Here is a 20904-nt window from a genome sequence, read left to right on the forward strand (position 1 = left end):
TCTCCCTCCCACCCTCCCTATCCCACCCCTCTAGGTGGACACAAAGCACCGAGCTGATCTCCCTGTGCTATGCGGCTGCTTCCCACCAGCTATCTATTCTACATTTGGTAATGTATATATGTCCATGCCACTCTCTCACTTCATCCCAGCTTACCCTTCCCCCTCCCCATGTCCTCAAGTCCATTCTCTACATCTGCGTCTTTATTCCTGTCCTGCCCCTAGGTTCATCAGAACCACTTTTTTTTTTTTTATATTCCATATATATGTGTTAGCATACAGTATCTGTTTTTCTCTTTCGGACTTACTTCACTCTGTATGACAGAAGGACAAAAAAGTCTTAATAGATATGATCCTTTCTCTAGAGGACCCCAGGCCACCGAGATGACAAAATATATATACAAAAGTACTAAGCAGAAATGAAGAACATAGTAAGAATTGAGTCAGATATCTCACTGATGTGGCTACCACCCAGACACACCACATCCACCTCCCTGCCTCCCCGACCCCTAAGCTGGTCTGTGTTTCTCTGTGGTCCTTATTTCTGCCAGTGGCACCAGAATCTTTCCCGGCCACTAAGTCCATGGACATCTTTATCTCCTTGTTACCCATATATCTGGTTAGTCACCGGGTCTGAGACCTGATGATTCTATTTATGGAATCCTTATTGTCACTCTCGGGTCCAGCTCTCACGGTCACATAACCAGACCTGAAGCAATGGCTTCCTCACTGGGTCTCCCTGCTACTCGATTCACTTTACACACCTTGCCTAGCTGATCTTCCAGAAGCACAGCTGTGAAGCACAGCTTCCTCCCAAGCCCAAATTACTCAGAAGTGCCCTGCAGTCTGAAAAATAAAGTATAAACCCCAAAGGCCTCTACAATTTGCCCTAACTTTCTTTCCCTCCCTCCCTTCCTTCCATCTATCCATCGAATATTTATCACACTTCCTCTAAGTGCCAAGTGCCATTCTAGACATTTCTCATTCTGCAGCCTACTGGTTCTTCTAAGGCACTATAGATCTAAACCAAACTGGACTATTTACCACCCCTCAATTCCCAATATTCCTTCCAGTTACAGCCTCCCTTTGTCTGAAAGGGCCTTCCCCAGCACATCACCTTCTTCCTACCCTTCAGGTCCAGCTCAGAAGCCACCACTCCAACACAGCCATTTCCGATCCCTACAGCTGGAATGACTGTCTCCTTGGGCTTTGTTTATCGTTTGCTTTCTGCCAGGTCCTATGATTACTTATGCACATTTCATTAGTCTTACAAGACTGAGTTTCCAGGGCAGGAACCCAGTCTTGGGAAGCCCTGTGCCACCGTGCCTCCCCACCTCCTAACGCACTGTCTATATACAGGGTGGGTGGTCAATAAATATTTATCGAGGGAGGGAGCAAATGAATGAAGGTGGTCAGTCTTCAGGGTATGGCAATGTTGAGGGAAGTACTCAACTCGGGATAGACGGAGGAGAGAACACAGATGGCTCTCTGATGACGTATGGGGCTCTTTTTTCAATGTGCCTCCGCACACGCGCCTTCACTTCTATCCTTCCTGGCAGCCCTGTGTGAGGCAGGTTGCCTCTCTTGTTTTAAAGACTTGACTACCAGGGCACAGGGCGGGAAAGCTCCCTGCCCAGAGTCACTGAGGCAGCTGATGGCAGAGGGGGCCACCGCTACTGTTCCCACCCCAGGGCCCCTGTGGCCAACTCCTGTGTCTGTTTGGCCCCATCAAAGTGGGCCCCGTGGATACAGAATTGCAGGAAGGCCAGGAAAAAATGCCATCCCTGTATGCAATTTAATAAACATAAAATGTCGACATAACTGGGAAGGAGTGAGCAAGCAAAACCTTTTCTAACTTGTTTACAATTTTATTGTAACTGATGCTCTCTGGGGCACCGGACAACTAATAGCAGCTAAGGACAACTAATCATCAAGATCAAACCCACAGAGTAAGTGACATCGACTGCTTCTTTTAGCTCCTTGTCTTCGAATGATGTGGGGAACATCAATCCCCTTTTCGTAGTGGGTGGTGATTAGAAAGATTAACTAATGAGCAACTTATTAAATTTCTTTCTGTCATAGTGATTAAAAAAAAAAGAAGATTCTTTATCTAAGCACAAAGAGCTCGGGCTCAGGGAGGATGCCTTTCCAGAGTAAGGCAGGGGTTAAGCACAAAGATTTATCACAGTCCAAGGAATTTGTGTTTATATTGAGAAATCGTTTAATGGGCTAGCACAAAGATAACTTTATCTCGGCTTCCTGTAGTGAAACTATCAGTGCATCTGATGCACTGGAAAATAGCAAGACGCCTGCCTGGTAGCCTCCTGACCTCGATCTGCCCCTGGGGAGTTCAACTTCCTGTTCTATATTTATAAGAACTTTAAACTTTCACTCGCATACAGTTTTTTCTCTCTAATATCTGCTAACAGCTGAGAGGGTCTAAAAGGCTCCAGCCCTACAAACAAATCCTCTTACGTCTTCAATGCTTCTCGACATCAGAAGACGTTCCTGTGATAGCTCATGCTAAGATGAAGCCTACAGTTAGGATTCTAGTAAGCAAGGGATTTACAACCTATGGGACTGTCCCACACAGGTCTGCTCCACGTCACCCGCAGTCAGTCTGCAGGGTCCTGCTGCAGGGATCCGCAGAGCAGAGAGGTTGGTTCCGTGCAGAGACTGGGCCGCCAAGCAGCCAGCCACGAGGAGGGGCTGCGCGTGCTACTCCTCTGCCACCCACACGTTCCGGGTGCACCTTCCTCACTGAAGCTCTTCGTGCTCAGGAACAAACACCGCACAGCCTCCTAAGGAGGCCCCTGCCCCTATCTCTACCCAGGCCAGACCACGCTCTTGCCACCGTGGGATGAACGTCAGTCAACAAGCATGTATGGAGAGCCTAAGGCAGGTTCGCTTCCTTGAGCACAGAGGCTAAGAGGCTTCAATGACTCCCCAGTGCCTGCTGAATAACCTCTAAAGACTGTAACCTGTTGGGCCCCCACCCACCTTTCCAGTTGTATGTTTCCCAACAACACGCTAACACCACTCCCAATAAACTGTTAGTCCCCGGTCACACCTTCCTCTTTCGCAGCTCCTTTGCTCACACAGATCCCTCTGCCTGCCACGCCCTCTCCTCTGGCACATGTGTAAATCATACTCATCTCTCAAGGCCTTTTCAGACGTAATCCTTTACACAAATCCTCAAGTAACTCCCACACCAAAATTAAACTCCTCTTCCTTAGATAATTCCCAAAGCACACTGTACAAATGAAACAAACTGACACAAAGCAGATTTTATATTTACTCCGCAGTGCTAGAGATGCCGAAGGTCCCACCTCTTACCCCTGGAGTCCTTACCTTCGGGGTCCAACAGTTTAGTGAGGCCGAGGTGCTGCTCTGCAAGGTTAAATGCATTCTGCAGATTGTAGTGTGCATTGGATTTCTTTAGCTTGTCAAAATCTATCAGGTCAGGCCTGTGTAGAACAACAGTGGAACAAAGATTTATCACAGTGGCTTGAAAACACACCGTGTGACCAGTGGGACTCGATTACTACTCCAAAAGTGTCCACTTAGCAGAGTAAAAGCCTACAATATTAGTTAATCATCAAACAATGAAACCCGATTTTTGAATAAACAACCTCAAAGTTTATGAAGACAATGGGTTAAGTCGTTTCTCTGGTTTGGGAGAATTTACACATTCTCTCTCACCTTCCTCACGGGGAAGGCAGGAATTTCCACCATGATGCAACAGCGAGGGCAACGGACATGAGGACCAAAAGTCACCCAGATCTGCTACACAAGGATGTCAACATTCCACCCCCAAATTGTTAGCATGACCTCTAAGGACTCACCGGTGTTTGTGTATCAGCGCATTGAAGGCCATGCCGTCCCTCCAGCTAGTGGTGAAATTGTGAATGTTGACGTTGGGGTACCTAACAAACACGAGGCACAAGACAAAAGCGACACAATCATCAAACAAAGGTCTGTGCTTTTGCTAAACACAGTGTTTAAAAAAAAAAAAAAAGTCTGTAGGCACTGCGAAAATGTCGGAAAGTGAATGTCAATAAGGACAATCAAATCCAAGCTAAGATCCGCCTCAACTTCTCCTTGTTGGAAAATAAGAATAAAACACACATCCACATGGCTTTTCTTTCTTGGTAATTCGATCTGTGATCTGCGTCCTTGACTGAAAACACCAGGCTTACTGAGAAAAAAGTGACCACAGCTAGATGCCTCTGAGGCCTCCTTGCTTCACTGGCTTTCCACGCCCCCAGCACAGCTATCAGAACCCTGCAGACACCAAGACCCGAGTTCACACGGCACTCCGGGCGAGGAAGTAGCTGGGATTACCTGTTCAAACACTCAGCTCTCCTTCTTCCTTATCCCACTGAACTGGATGAAGTTTTGTAAATCTAGTACCTCCCTGAAACACTTCCCTATGTTTGAAACTTACCCGCAGTCAATCAGCTACTCTACACCACATTGATTATTAATAACTTTCTACCTGTGGTTGATTAAAAGTTCATTCCTAACTTGATCCCCTTACTAAGCCTTACACTCTTCATGGTTTCCATAGTTACCACTGACTGATCACGTCCATTACAACGACAGCTGTCCTCCAAGTAGTCCTGACTTGGTGCAAAATTAACCCTGTACAAAACCAATTCTCAGTACCTAGGAGCTCCGAAGTTTCAGTGAGCAATAAGCAAGATGCAATTCTCTAAAAAATATCTTGACTGAAATTTCAAGGAAAGAATAAAAGAGAGGGAAACTGAGATAATGTACAAAGACCACCCACCCTTAAGTTTACTGCACAGAGCTTCCCAAAGCAACAGAAATTAAAGAGAGGAGAAAACCCACAACATTTTACAAATATCCTGGATGAGATTCTTAAACATGGTTTCAGGGTTTTAAAATTCAAGATTAACTTCTCTCTGGAACTTCCTTCATAAACAGAGGGAAACTGACTGTGCAAATGACAGGTCCAGGATATAAATCAACTCCTGTTCTGAGAGCTAGCTGAAATGCCAGTGCATCCAACTGCTTGCGAGTCAACAAGACGTCTCAGTGAAGTGGTGGAGAAGATACTCGTCAACACCTTGTAAGTGATGACTCTGGTAGAACGTAGTCCTGGGAGAAGCAGCCCCTAACCCCCGAGCTTGTGCTCACCCAGCTGTCTTCATCTGGCACCACAACAGCAATGCATCCTTGGCAGATTTCTTCTCTTTGTTGTCTTCAGTTTCCACGCTGATATCCTGGATCTAAGATTTACGAAGAAATATTAGACCAATAGATGCATTAGCTTCCTAATAAGAGCCACAGAAGAACAGGTCTGCATATACATAAAGAGTAAACTTTAGATCAACAGCTAGCCCTGCAGACTGCCTACACCAAGTGTCAATGAGAACTGCTTTCTGAAGCCAGGGTTCACTTCTTAGAAACACCAACCAGAACTAGGTTCTCTACTTTGCACAAAGATAAGACTGAAGTGAAGACTAGTTACCTGCCTGACTTCCAAGAACCGATTAGGGGTCTTTTCTACCCCCAACATAGCCCGTCCTCTCCAACTACAAGCTAGAACGGTGGTTCATACGGCTTGAACCTCAGCAGACTCTAGAAAAATGCCGTTTGTTTTCTCACAACCAAAGATTTTTTTACACCAGGGTGAGTGAGTCCTTCGTTGATGAGGACAGTGCGTGCACCATTTCCTGAAAACGGACCCAAACTCTCAGAGAAAGAGTGCCCTTAAATGCTGTGCTTCCATGGTCTGAATGCTTGTCTCCCACACCCGCACCAATTCTTATGCTGAAATCCTAAGCCCCACAGGTGATGGTGTTAAGAGGTAGGGCCTCTGGGAGATGCTTAAGTTATGAGGGTAGCGCCCTCATAAATGGGATTTGTGCCTTATAAAAGAGGCTCCAGAGAGATCCCTAGCGCCTTCCACCATGTGAGGACACAATGAGAAGTATGCAACCCGGAAGAGGTCCCTCACCTGACCATGCTAGCACCCTGATCTCAGACTTACAGCCTCCAGAACCGTAAGCAATAAATTTCTACTGTGTGGAAGCCACCCAATCTGTGGTACTTTGGTTTAGCAGCCTGAATGGACTAAGAGAGCCTGTGTTCATCAGCTACTCAGGCCGCTGATTCTCAACAGGACACAGAGCCTGGTCTACTGGCACCAAAGTCAGACTCTCTGGGTCCGAATCCAGGCTCCCCCACCTATCGCGTGTCCTTGGGCGAGTTCCTCGGCTTCCCCTCTGAGGGGTGGCTATCTCGTGCTGTACACTTGAACAAATGCAAAGTACGAAGGGCTGGGCTCTTAGTAAGGATCCATACATGTCAGCTCTTTGGCTCACGGGCTGCCTACCAGTTACGTGATTTTAAACAAATGCTCTAAATACCCCTTTGCCTTTAGTTCCTTGATTATAATGATAACATGTGGAATGGAGTCAGGGGAAAGGGTGTTGGCCTCTCTTTCAGCTCTAACCATTCCAAGCTTCCCTGTCCTGGCCCCTGTCAAAGGTCTTTCCATTTAATCTAGAAACACGCCCCAGAATTCTTTTTAAGAGAAAGTGGTAGGAGGAGGATAAAATACATACATGTAAGATTAAAAAGTTAGAAACTTTCAACTAGGAAAAACACCTAGAAATTGAAATAATTACACTTCTAAAAAAAATTCTCCATTTTTAACTGTTGTAAGTGAAGTCTGAGCTTGCATAAACTCCAAAGAGTGTGTAAGAATAACCTTCGCTCAAAGAGTAAGACACAGACCCACCAGGAAAGGCAGGTGGAATTTTACACATTAACCCCCATCAGCTTTCCTATGCTTCAGTGTGAAGGGAATCTGTTTCCAGACTTGTTCTTTCAGAAACAATATCTACCCTTCTGAAATGAAGACAGCTCCCTATGTGGACCAGGCAAACTCGACGACTTTCATTCCAGTTTCTCACACCATCTTTTACTCTCTTTTAAGGGAAAGCGGCATAAAACCTGTCTGTCATCATCGGTATTTAATGCACACCTGCTACACACATCAGGGCAGGCCACGTCTTGGGGACTCTGGACACACACACACACACACACAAAATGTCAGACAAGGTTGCACATTCAGGAGCTGGGGGGCGGTGGGGAGAGAGATCTCTGTAGATACATGGGATGCTTCACAGAGGACGCAGAATGTGAGCTGGGCCTTGGCTGGTGCAGAATCGATACATGTTTGTGGAGCGGGGGATGATTTGATAAAACTGCTGTGGGAGGCGGGGTCATGTCAGACACCAACCCTGCAGGCCATGCAGTGACATCAGCCTCAAAGGAAAGGGAGAAACTACGTATCGGCATTTACAGGTTCAAGCACAGAAAAAGGCAAGCTGGCAGGAAGCTAATTAGTCAATGATGCAACTCAATTCATGCCGAGAATCCTGGAAAGGGCTGTGTGTGCCAGCTCCCCGTCATGGGCACAAGACCCGCTGTCAAGAGAGGCCACTGTCAGGATGCCCTTCCACGCTCTGATTACTACAGGCCAAAGGCAAGAGAAATAGGACTTTTTACTCTACAGAACTGAGGCGATGCTCCAGGAGAGTCCTGTTGGCCTAAGGCCCAGAGCAATAGTTAGTGAACGCAATGGTATTCACTCTGTTTTCAAATCATTCAGGAACTAAATGACAGAAACGTGCAGAAGAGTTCTGTGTGCAAAATAAAGTCACTGATTGTTGCAATTAAATCTCCACTAACATGTCACCTTCACAGTGGTTCCCAGCCTCAGACCTATTTAATTAGAAGCGCTGGGCCTGGGACCAGGGAACCTGAATGAGTAAACGGCTTTCCCAAGGCAGGTCCAGGCTTAGGAAGCCCCCATGCAGGGAGTGTCTCTGTACAGCTCTGCTTTGGTCCCCTACCCCCTCCCTACTCCCAGATACCCACCCAGACCACTAAACTAGAGCTGCCCGATCCTGAGGGGAGCACAAGGGAAATGATTGGTTAGAGGTTGATTTCGGCGTTTTAGTAAGAATACAAAGAGAGCTATAATTTGATTTCTGACATGGCCCTTTGTTGGTGAGATTTTTATTTGCCTAGGGAAAAAAAAAATCAATCAAACTTCATCAAAGGGGCTTAACAGGAAGGGAAGACACAGAGAACACAGCCACGGTGGAGACAGGACGGTTCGGACTTTTGTCTGCAGAGTAACCTGACGCTATGGTAAGAAGTGTTTCCTGAATTTCAGATTTTAACTGAAAAGCAGGAGCATGAAGCAACAGCCTGGAGAAAGAACCAGGAATCAGGCCGGAGCTGCTTCACAGACAAGAAAGGCTGCGCTCTCTTCCAAGGGGCCGGAAGCATGCGCAGCAGCCCTGACTGGCTGTGTGATCCCTGGCAAGGCTCCTCCCTTCCCTCAGAAAGTGAAGGAATTGGACAAAATGACCTTGAGAGGACCTTCTGGCTTACAGTATTTCTATACTTAGAACCTTTCGCTCGGGTATAACAAACCCATAAAATCGTCACCAAGTCAAACAAGCATAAGGCTCTTTTGCACACCCCCCTGAAAACTGCTTCCTCACATCCAAAGGAGAAGGAGAAGGTGAAAACAGAGCCCACACATGTGTCACGATCCTAAGCAGCTTCGCCGAAAGATATTCTATGACGCATGCCACAACCTGGCGAAGTTCAAACAGCCCGGTGGTAGTCACCTAGCATCGACCACATCCTTACACCTCTGCTCCTGAGAGCTGAGCAGCAGACACCAGACGTTTACAGTAGGTGTCGGTGAAGTGGTGGGCCGAGACGCAGCCCAGGAAACCCTCTTATTTGCCAGGAGAGTCAAGACTTTCAGGGGCTGGCAGAACTGAAGGAGGATGTGATTAGCTGCCACATGCCTACAGGGCAGCCAAATGTGACCCGCTGCTCTGCACACCTGACTCTGAGACGACATTTCAACCTGGTCTTCCTGGTCCCTCTGGAATGGGGGGGCCAGTTTCACAGGGATGCTCACATCCAGGAGGGAGGCCGAATCGCCAGGCCAAGTCCCTTACCTGGAAGCGCAGGATGATGGTCCAGATAAGGCCGAGGGTCAGCCGGTGGTTCCCATCCACGATGTCGTGGGACCCCATGTTCTCAAGATGGACTCTCTGCTCCTTCAGGAACTGAAGGGCCTTGTCCACGTTCTCCAGACAGTGGATGCGCATTCGTCCCTTGGTGGGTTTAGGCTAAAACAGATGAGCAGAAGGTGGAAACACATCATCCAAGAGGGCAGAAACCAGCTCAGAACTACAGCCCAGAAAGTGCACACGTGCCCATTCATGCAGCGCTTTCCGACCCATACCAAAACGTTAAAAAAACGTGCTCATTCAGTCCAACGACAGAGTTTATCTAACAGCCTTAGAAAAGTTTACTTAAGGGATGGTAACCGATCACTCTTCAGAGGTTTTTGTTTAATCACGGAAGTGACACAATTTACAAATGAGCACAGAAGCTGGAAGCTTAGAGAAAAAGGAACCCAATTTTCATAAAGAATTTCAGAGCTACTACTGCCACCCATATAATTTTTGCAGATGCACAGCGAAACACCTCTGAGGATTTTCTAGCTGCTTTAAACGTAAAAACAGGCTTGCCACCTGCTGGTTCGGGTTGTTTCCCAAGGTTGGCTCAAAATGAAAAAGGGGGGACACTCCACCAAATCCGCAGAATTTTCAAGTGCTGGTTTTGTGAGGGTGATGGAGGGGGGTTGAGTAAAAGGGTGTGACTTACTGGAAAGAAAGGATAAAGTAAGAAAAATATGAGAGTAGTCTAATTTGACTACCTCAAATGTCTATTCCTTTTAATCAGTTATATCTAAATCAAAAAAAGGCATTTTCAAGGTGAGCATTTTAAATAAACAAAGCAATAGGTAAAGATACACACACACACACACTCGAAATTTTCAACGGGTCTCTATCATCTCCTGTGTCAAGAACAAGCTCATGTCTCCATCGCCCGCCTCCATCCTTCCCACCCTCCTCTCTATCGCCCGTTACTCCCCCTTCTAGCTGAGGGTGCACCTCCGGCTGATCTCATTACTCCACAAAGCTGCCACCAGGTTGCCCACACCCCCCTGGCCAGAAGATGAACCCGGCCTGGCTGCCATCCTACCTCCTCAGCCAACTCATTGTAACCCACCCACCTTTCAAGGTTCAGGTCAAGGTACATCTTTCCTTCTAGGCGTCATTTCCAACCATTCCAGTTCTCACAGGTCTCCCCTCCCCCCAAACCTATACATCTGTGGTCTCTGTCTGGACCACAGAGTTCAGGAACTAATCACATATCTTATATTTTTGCTGTTATTTCGTATGTGTTGTTCTTATTACTTCCAACTTGACTACTGGCTTGAGAGCAGGGATAATGCTTTATATTCCTGCTATATTCTCGGTGGCCTCTGGTTCGGTTCAGAGCCCAAGGCCTACATGGAGTGACCTGAACGCCCACAGACGGACTGGACAACGGTGTGTGCTATGAGCCGGCCTCACAGAGGAAAGGCAGCCCGGTGTGCAGCAACCTGAGCACACGCAGGTGTGGGCGTAGCTAGTCCTACAGTAAGGTCTTGCCTGCTTCCCACTTTACCCTCTGTAGCTGAGATCCTCAGTTAAGTGCTAGACGGAAAACATTTAAAGAGAAGATAACTTGGCTAACAAGTGACCACTTTAAGTACCCAGTCTCAGATTACGTTATTTTTTTTCTTGACTTTCTCTTCTACAAGAAAGGACTGGCAAGCATACAAGAATGTGCCTTGACCCCAAGGAAATAAGATTATGGCCAGAGGCCTTACCACAAGTGGCAGATTTTTTCAAATAATAGCAATGGAAAAAGAAATGTCTCTAAAAGTCAAGCTTTTCACGCTCCAGTCGGCCCTCCATACCCGCGGCAAGTCCTGGAACCAATCCCTCTTCAGGTATCGAGGGAAGTCTGCACTATAAGTTTACTTACAACCTCCCCCAACCCCCCCCCAACCCCCCACCCCACCCTGCGAAAAGGCATCGTCTCTCAGAAACGTCACAACTAATACATTTCAGGTATGTCAGAAATGCTAGGATTTGTTATTCATGTTAGGTCAAGTGATAACATTACATCAAAATCAAGCAATATGGCGAGGTAAGAAAAAGGCCAGATATTTAAAACAGAAAGCGGTGGACTCCATCTAAGATTCCGTGAGCGACTGTGTAGACACAGCCTGAGGCCGACACTGGAGCCCCCTTCTTCCAAGGCGCGCCCAGCAGCCTCCTCCCATGGGTCCCCTCCTAACAGGGGAGATGGCCCTGATGGAGGGGGGTGTGCCCAGAGCCCTCAGGGGAGAAGTCCCCGGACTCGGCACCTGGTTCTCACGGGCCAGCTTTCGGTTCTCATTTTCTCTGGATCGGCGGTCATTTCTTGAGGTTGACAAAGTGACCACCCACAGCGGTTCCTTCTTCTTGTGTCCAGGTGGCTCCTGCTGAAACTCTGTTCAGAGTCGAGGGGTGGGGATTAACTGCCTCTAAGGAAGCATGTGAATTCTGGGGCAGGGGCTCCTGACATTTCTCATTGCTCTACAGAGGCTTCTTCCTCTTGTCTCTTTAATGCCTGTGCCCTGACCAGCGAGCCCGTGACCAAACAGCGTGTGTCAGGCACCATACGCCCAGGACTGCAGAGCAACAGGGATGGAAGTGTTCTCCTAATGGCAGCAGGTATCTGCGAGGCCAGAAAGGGTTTTGTCCTAACTGAGTGTGAGAGGAACAGTGTGGATGGAATTAGAATTGGTAAAGTTAATTTGAGTACCAGGACCCACAAAAGAGAGGCCACCCCAGGGGCTCGGCCCACGTCACAAACCTAAGTCAGACTGCCCTTGAGGGAAACAGCTGTCAAGGAGCCCCAACACACACCCATCACAGTCCTCCAGCTCACCGCGCCCCAGAAAACAGGACCCGCTCGCCTCCCAAGGAAACCTCCAACCTCCTAGCCAGTCACGCCCTGTTCCCGCGCTGCCCCTTTTCTAACCTCTCGCCCCAAATCCCTAGGGAAGCATGCTCCACCACTTGTGAGGCACTGCACGCCTCTGTCCACGGACTATGTCCCCTTGAATAAAGGACATCAAACTCTTTACTAAATTGTTTAGTTCTGTCATCTGACAGAAGGGCCTGAGCAACAGGAGAACAAGGAATAGGCTGGGGGCTGCCAGGACCTTCCCAGGTTGCAGCAGGCATAACTCTACAGTTGGTCCTCGTAGACTTCATCTTGAAAAACTCAACTTCAAACGCACGTGAGACACCGCTCAAGCCTCTGTTCTCTCGTTACAAAATCCCAGCCGACTGTGTGTTCATTTCCACGTGAGTATGGGGTGCAAGGGTGTGGGAGGGGGAGGGCTGTGAGAGGGGTCCAAACGCTATCCTGCAGGCTCGAAAAGCCCAACGCCACGTGGCAGGGGCGCCGTGCTGATGCTGACTGGCCATGCCAGGTGGGATCTGAGGATGGTTCACCCCAGACCTGGACACAACGTAAGTCCCCTCCAGCACCAGCCATCAGAAACACTAGTGCACGGGAACACAAAGGAAGGAACTAAAATAAAAACGGCAAAGAAACATCTCTGGGTAAATGATCAGACTTCTCAAATGGTTAAAAAACAAACCTCACCAATTTCCAAAAGTCAGAGGAAATGGCAAACTTTCAGGAGACCCCCTCACCCCACTTGGGTTTTTTTTGCAATTCTCCCAAAAATCAAACCAAGATTTGGGGGGATGATACTCTGCTCTTCTCCCCCTAAAGTTTTTTTATTTTTAATTTTCCTACTGCTCCTGGCCTTTATATCTTTTAAAACATAAAACGTGAACAAACTGGATCTCTGCATATACTTTTGTTGGGCAATTCAGTGTAGAAGATGATGTTAATGTTAAAATGCCCACATTTAAGTTACAATTTCCCCACTTTTACTTCTCAAATGTCTGTTTATCCATAACATGGGGATAATATGAATAATTATCTCAAAGGGCCGCTACATAAATGAAATGGTGAACTAATGATTATGGTGTTCTCAAACCCACAGTGTGTCTACCAACAGGGGTGCCTCAAGGATTTTCCTCCCAACGATTCTACTTAAAAGAGGGGGCTCCCCCTCTCCATACCACTTGGGCTTCAAACTGTTTAGAAATAGGGCTTCCCTGGTGGCGCAGTGGTTGAGAGTCCGCCTGCCGATGCAGAGGACACAGGTTCGTGCCCCGGTCCGGGAGGAGCCCACATGCCGCGGAGCGGCTGGGCCCGTGAGCTGTGGTCGCTGAGCCTGCGCGTCCGGAGCCTGTGCTCTGCAATGGGAGAGGCCACAACAGTGAGAGGCCCACGTACCGCAAAAAAAAAAAAAAAACAACAACAAAAAAAAACTGTTTAGAAATAACACACCTCTCTGTTAGACAACAGGAAATGTTCAGGGTCTAGATAGAACTCTCCCACTGAGAGGCAGAGAAGTTGGTATACGTCAGCTGAAAGGCAAATTTAATACCAGAAGGAAATGTGCCCCCAAATAATGGTAATGATATTACTCTTCTAATCCTGACACCCCAAATTAAACTCTGGACAGAAATAAAAGGAAAAGGTGGTAGAGAAAATTTATGACTGGCTGGTGCCTGGAGAGAGGGGAGATAGGACGAGAGAGCGGAAAGGATGTGAAAACACCCAAACCTCAACACTTAAGGCCTCTATACACAGTAAGACCTCTATGACTCAGAGCTTACTAGGAAACAAGGCTGGAAAGCATGATTTACAGAGATATTTTAAACATTACTGTTATGCTGCGCAGCTAGTAATTCAAACTAGGCTAAATGTTGAGCAGTGAAAGTTGCTTCACTGCCTCACTATACCTCTCCTCTCTCTGTTTTTCAAACACTTTCCCACATTTCATCTCAATTGAAGCTCACTCATCTTCGGTGGCATATTAACCCCTTTTTAAGCCAAAAGAATAAACCAGACGTGGCGTGATTAGATGATATACGGGCAGCACAAGGAGGGGGAGTAAGAATCAAGACTAAAACTCAAGAATACCAACTCCTGGAACTCATGTTGTATCTGCTTCAGAGAGGGCTTCCGAAGTGTTTTAAGGCACGGTACCTCGGCAAGTTTAGGGGGCAATCACTACAGGGAATTTATTTTAGAAGGGTTAATGACTGCACAGAACTATATACACTGAAACACACTGGGCCATCTAAATGGCAAAACTCCCAAGATCTAAAAATTCTTAGCTGCCATTTCCTGTGCCACTATGTTAACCTGTTAGGTGGTTTACATTTAGTCCTCACACTAACACTGCACAGCAATAATTATTACTATTCTTGTCATTTTGCAGATGAGAACATGCCGGTTTAGAGGGGTGAGGTGATGGCGCACGGCTGGCTGGTGTGCGGTGAGCCGGGATTCCAGAGCGCGTCCTCTTCCTGCTACACCGGGAACCGAGGGCAGTACACACACGTCTACGTGAAAGGAAATTACGAGGCTGGGTTCCCATCTGGCAGACAGTTTTCCCTTTTTTTTAAAAGAGCTATTTTTATTTTACTCAACTTCCATCTTCTCCAGAGGAAGAAGAGATAACAATGGAGAGAACGGAACACAGTGCACCTGGGGGAGGGGTGCGTCGCTCAGGGATAAACACAAGCCACGCCCCAAGAGTGGCTCGCTCTGCCAAGAAAAGGAACCTTCCCTGTCTCATCTCCACGAATTACTGTCAAGTTCCTAGTACGACACAGGTCCGTTCCCACGGTAACATGCGCATTTCTGTCCTCTGGGTCCTTTCTGATGGGGCAGTTTGAGATGCCACTTAGGAGGCAAAGATCAATACCAGACTCGTGTGCAACTCAAGCAAGGGGGGCTCTGCAGGCGTGGGCTCCTCTGAGGAAATGCCAATTTTTACGGATCCTCCTTCAAATCAATCTAACAAGTGTCCCTGCTCTTCCGCACCAGGGCCTGTGGGCCTGTGTTTTGCGGGTGCTTTTCCTGTTTCCCCTTCCCAAGGTCCCTTCTAGTCCCAAATCTTTTACCAACCACAGCTCTAACCCATCTGGGCCTTACTCCAGACCCATCTTCTTTCCAACTCCAAAGGAAGAGTGGGAATTACAGGGCTAACTAACCAACCTCCAGAAACTGACAATATAATCCTGATTGCTTATTAGAGCAGCTAGTCCAAGCCCTGCCCCTGAGAAGCGGTGTGGTCCTGGGCAAATTCGCCAAGTGGGCCCAAGGCCCTTAGAAAGGAAGGAGGGAGCTGGATGCTGCCCCACCCCCACCCCCCCACGGTTCTGCCGCAACTGTCACTCAGCCTGGAGTCTGGATCGATTACACGCTGTGGGGCATCAGGATTTGCAGAACTGTGGAGTACTCATGATGGCAGGCTTTTTGCCAGAGTCTAGAGATGGAAAAGAAAAAGCAAATGTTTCCTGGAGCCATTTTTAGCCTCCTTGAATAGAAGAGGAAGACATAAGGGAGGATTCCTGGCAGGGTATTTTGGGGGGACCCTGGGGAGCTGGGCCACTCTTCTACCCTGGTAAGCCCCACTCCTTCTGATTTTCTTCATGGGTATCCAAAGCCACCCTGAAGCCACCTGGAGCAACAGCTCTCCAAGGGTTGCAGGGTAGACAGAACACCAATCCTGGGAACTGGGAGAGGCCGACTGCCATATGCCAGCTGGATGGCCTTGATGGCCTACAGGACCTATGAAATAAAGGGATCTAACTTAGTGGCCACTCAAGTCCCTTCCAGCTATGAAATACAACCTATGTGTTGCAGGGTGAAAGACTCACTAGCATGCCAGGTGAATTCTAAAGTGCCTCCTGATCTCTCGTTTAGGTGAAGAAGAAATAGAGAAAAGACACTACTGGTCTCAGTATATCAGAGCAATGGATACTTGCTTATATTTTTGTCTTTTAATAAAAAATCAGTGTTTGCTACACACACACACACACACACACACACACACACACGCCTCTACTTAATACAGAGGGTAGGATGGGAGAGGGATTTGGGGATAGGAACTCCAAAATCTCCTCTGATACAACAGCCAAACTCATTTCACATTATGTCCCCAAACACCTCCCTACATATCACACTTTGAGCTTTAAGAATAGTATAAACGATTCTTGCCCAATTAAAATTAAACAGGAAACAACATACTTTGTTCCATTAATTCCTGCCCGTCTCCTTCCTGTTTGGGACCCACCCCCAAGGAGAATCTTCTCCTTTAGCAGGGCTCAATGAGAAAGGAGGGGACCAACAGACAGGAGAGTAGGCTGCAGTCCAAGTTATATTCCTCAGTAGTGATACTGGCCTTGGGCGAGGCCCTGGTCACTCACTGCCTGTTTCTCCTATAAAGTGTAAGTTGTCCCCGTGATTAGACTGTGAGAACTAAACACATTATGCGTGTGACAGAAAACACTAAAAGTGACTGACCATCATCACTCCTTCCAAAAACAAACTCCAATTCAGCCAGGATGCTTTCCCTACGCCTGTTCCTCCTGCCACCCACCCCCAAGCGCTCTCTTCACTCTTCCTCACGGCTGACACGCGGCCCCTCCTTGACACCCCATCCAGAAGGCCCGTTTCCCCTTCTGAACTCTAGGGCTTTGGAGCCATTCATTCAGTACTTTATCACATGGTATTACTATTACCTGTTACTATTAATTTACTTTTAGTATTTGTGCAACTAGACCTGAATTTAACAGGGGCATTCTTCTGTGTCTGGTTGTTTAGAACAAAAGCAAATTCTCCCACACAAGAGACATTACAAACAACAGGAAGGTTCTGTGGCCAGTTCATAAAACCCCGTTTCTACAACAATACATGCCAGCATGTTCTCCTAACAAAGGCTCTAGGTAAAACGCACTCAGGGTAGTTCAACATAGGATTTACTTAAGGCTTAGCAAATCTCATGGTAAATCTATCGTCTCCACCTAGCTCAGCCTGTTTTGGAATTAACGGTGGTAAAAAAAAAAAAAAAAAAAAAAAAAAAAAATCCTCTTTTTGTTGCACTGTCTTCTTTGAGATTGATTAACAGAATAAGAAGACAGAATATCAGGAAAACATCAAGCAACCCCAAATTAGTGATACCTGCTATTGGAAATGGCAGGGGCTGGGGGGAGGGTAGAAGTGTTCAGAAAACCTTGTCCTCTCGGTCAGAGGCGAGGGCTCGGTCTGGCAGGAGCAAGGCAGGAAACTGTCTTATTCAGACCCATCCTTCATGCTGAGACCCACAGAGGGAAGGGGGCAGGCACTGGCCAACTTCGAACCTGGATGAGGAGCCGTGGGCTCCACTTCACCCCCGAAGTCCAGAGGCCCCACTCCCTCCAAATGTCAGTGGGTTGTGCAGGACTTTACCCCTCAAGTCCCGTTTCTCATCTGGCCCTGGGGCCTAGGACAAAGGGACCAGCACAGTGACCGCTTTTACCTGGTCAGTTGATGCTGTAAAGGGTAGTCTATATTCTTTTTTCTTCTTCTTTTTTTTTTTTTTTGCGGTACGCGGGCCTCTCACTGTTGTGGCCTCTCCCGTTGTGGAGCACAGGCTCGGACGCGCAGGCTCAGCGGCCATGGCTCACGGGCCCAGCCGCTCCGCGGCATGTGGGATCTTCCTGGACCGGGGCACGAACCCGTGTCCCCCGCATCGGCAGGCGGACTCTCAACCACTGCGCCACCAGGGAAGCCCCGGTCTATATTCTTTATGGAACTTTAAAGCAAGACATTTATGAACTTATAGTACATGGTAATTTCAGAGTAACACATTGGAAAGGAAAGGTTTTCTCTGTCATCAACCCAATCCCGATTAGCAGCAGCTTCCGGGCTCAGCCAGAGTTTCCTCACTGCTCCAGGATCTGACATACCTTGCGGCAAAGAGAGCGACAACTTCCGGACACAGATCCCGCCCAAGTCAGGACCAGACGTGAGGATTCCTGCTCTCTCATGTTCCCCAGTACATTGGAATCAAGTGCCTTGATAACCCAAAATGCCTACCCAAAACCTGCTCAAATCTAACTCAAATTTTATTAAGCCGAAATGCAGGGCGGGGTTAGGGTGGAATGCTCTGGATCATTAAGCTAATGTATTTCTTTGAACTTCACTCAGTAAAAATAAGACAAATTTCCCCCTCTGTAAAGAGGGATGAGCTGCCTCCAAGAATCTATTAATAAAATAAATTTAGATACTGCAGTCCCTCAAACATTTATCTACTACCTACTGTCAAGCTGGTGGTAAATGCTGGCGCTGAAATGCCGATGGAGACATGGCTCCAGATGGAGTGCAAGTGTTTATGTGACCCAGGGCTTTGGATCACTGGTGCAGAAAGCCCAGCGCTGACTGAACGTTATCTGATGACACAACCATTTAGCTGTGGACATTAATTTACCCAGGCCTGGAAGCTCTAGCAACCTCATTTGTTTTAGAATCTGAAGATGCAAGAATCCTTTGGGGCAAGCCCTCATGGATGGATGTCCTCTCCTGCAGGGAGGGTCTCTTAACGTTGAGTCCCTGGCAGCCTCTGCAGCCAACAGCAGAGTGTGGTCTGTGTCCCTTCCAGAAGGTTCCATGAACCAAATAAACCACGGGGCCAAAGAGGCCGAAAATCTCCAGGACAAATGAACATGAGCTGTAGCTCACTCTATCTATGGTATCCTTACTTTTGGAGTAAGAAAGATTAATCAGACTGCCCAAAGTATAGTCACAAGTTGGCTGTGAGGAAAGGATAATAAAAGAAGTCAAGGCTCTTGGGGTTTTACAAAGTGGTAAGTCATGGCTAAACACAGCTTCTGCCACTGACTGCCTGAGAGGATGGAGATGGCAGCCCTCTCATGTTTCTCCATCTCTACTCTCCCAGGCCTCTGGGTCACTGCAAAAAAAAAAAAAAAAAAAAAAAAAAATATATATATATATATATATATATATATATATATATATAAATATACAGACCACTGGCAGCAAATAAACAGAGGAGTGGGAGGTATCTGCAAACAACCAAGAATTATGCTTTGCTGGTTGCTTTTTTTCTCCCTAATGCTTTTGCTGCCCTTTCCAGAATAAAGGGCAAAGGGTCTGATCCCGTTTATTATGTGGACATTATCAAGGACACAATCTCCTTGGTATGAAAGAATTAGGGACCTTCCAGGGTGAACAATTTACTCCCCACAGCCCTGAAGACGGGACCCTGTTGGGACAAAAATTAATGTTCAAACTAATTTCTAGTTTCAGGTGACCTTTAATGATTTTTTTTTTTTTTAGCTACTTTCAAAACATCATTCAAAAAAAAAACCAATAGACAATCATACTAGGTTAAACATTAAAAGGGAAAAAAATGTGGGGCGGTTGAGAAAGTCTGGTTACCAAAATTGTATTTAAAGATGAATATCACAATAATTCTGGCCTAGACTCACGTCAAAAAACAAACCAAAATGACCGGCCCTCCCCATGTGGACCCACTGCTCCCACTTCCACCTTACAAACCGCCTTCAGGGAGGCATCACAGTCGTGGAGGCAGAAGCCTCCTTTGTTTATCCAGTGTGTCTAGCTTGACCCACAGCCTCTCAAGAAGACGAGGCAACAAAACGTGCACGCTCAGGGAACAAAGAGCATGTGGACAAAAGGCACTGAGGATGAGACGGGGCTTCACTGTCTCTTAGAGGAGGCTGTTCTTGAACGGAGGGGCAGGGAAAGGGAAACCTGACTGTTCTTACCCGGGTTCAAAGGGGCCATTCTGTCTGTGGGCTAATGACAGGACAGGGTACAACTGCAGCCCCTTGCCTGTGGTCGGAGGTGTGTGGGTTGGTCTGCATGCAGACCCACCGCGGTTGTCAAGTTACAGGGTGGAGCTCGAGTTAAAAGTAAGGCTTTCTGGCAGCCCTGCCAACCACCAGCATCATGTTTTCCCGGTGATGTCACTGCAGATGTGGGCTCGATCCCTGGGCGTCAGCCTGCCTTTGGCTGGGCCCCCACCAGCACCTATGGAACTGCCTGTGCTCCGGCAGATGACAGCACCCATTTCCACACCAAGGCGAGACAAAACCTGTTGGGTCAGTTACAATGACTGGTTTAAGATTCCTCAGTTTAAGGTCCACAGACAAAAGCCACATCAGAGACAGCCACGGCAGCTCTGGGAAACAGAATGGGGAGAACGGTTTCAGTGGAGGCTGACAACTCCCCTGCCCAAAAAGGCTTGGAGGAATTCATCAAAGCTCCAAGTCTCCAAGGAGACACAGCACCAGCCCCTCCCTCCACCCTCAAAACAAAAAGTGTGCACGGAAGAAACCAAAAATACACCAGGGACCACTGAAGTCAGTTCCTGCCACCTTAAAACAGCAGCTCAGATTTTCCAGAGGATCAGTAAGACACAAATTTAAAATTACTCCGTGATCTCAAGGGATACAGGTACACCCTGGAGCCAGCACCCAAGGCCAGCCCTTAAATTCCCAGCACCGTGCCCTGTTCAGCCAAGATCTTTCCGACCAAAGGCAGTGACCTTGCAAATAACCAGAATGAAGCCTCTTCATTACAGCTCAGGAAAACCACCCAGACTCAGAATGTCACCCTGGAGCTTCCCCCAGTGTACTCATCTCACTTATCAAGAGTCTCCTCCTCAAAAATATCAACCATTAACCACAGAAATCAACAGGAGACAGGTCCACACGTGACTTTTCAAAAAAACATTTTCCCGCCCACAGCGCCCCACACTTCACATCCCCTCTTACCAGTCTCTCTCCGGAGAGGACCTCCAGCAGCTTGATGAGCATCCGTCCATCCCGGAGGTCAGTGTACAGGTCTGTGATCCGGCAGGACACCCGGGCGAGGTGGGAGTTGACCCACTTGGTGAAGGTCTTCTTCTGCACGGCTTCACGTTCATCTGCAAGCAGAGGAGAGCTCGCTTTACCACCAACCACAGCCTGGGCAGTGGTGGGCGTG

General features: G+C 47.6%; 1 protein-coding gene across 4 annotated transcripts in view; it reads right to left on the minus strand.

Moving 5' to 3' along the window:
• Nucleotides 1-20904, minus strand: part of SPTBN1 (spectrin beta, non-erythrocytic 1) — a 198932-nt gene that overhangs the window by 48260 nt on the left and 129768 nt on the right. For all 4 annotated transcript variants that reach the window (XM_060026609.1, XM_060026610.1, XM_060026611.1 and 1 more), the window contains 5 exons: nucleotides 20694-20845; nucleotides 9021-9194; nucleotides 5161-5252; nucleotides 3843-3923; nucleotides 3349-3464 (listed from right to left, as the gene is read on the minus strand). In XM_060026609.1, coding sequence (XP_059882592.1) covers nucleotides 3349-3464; nucleotides 3843-3923; nucleotides 5161-5252; nucleotides 9021-9194; nucleotides 20694-20845 — 615 coding nt within the window. The remainder of the gene's footprint in view (nucleotides 1-3348; nucleotides 3465-3842; nucleotides 3924-5160; nucleotides 5253-9020; nucleotides 9195-20693; nucleotides 20846-20904) is intronic.

The sequence above is a fragment of the Delphinus delphis genome, chromosome 12 (genome assembly GCF_949987515.2).
Source record: "Delphinus delphis chromosome 12, mDelDel1.2, whole genome shotgun sequence".
Taxonomy (NCBI): Eukaryota; Metazoa; Chordata; class Mammalia; order Artiodactyla; family Delphinidae; genus Delphinus; species Delphinus delphis.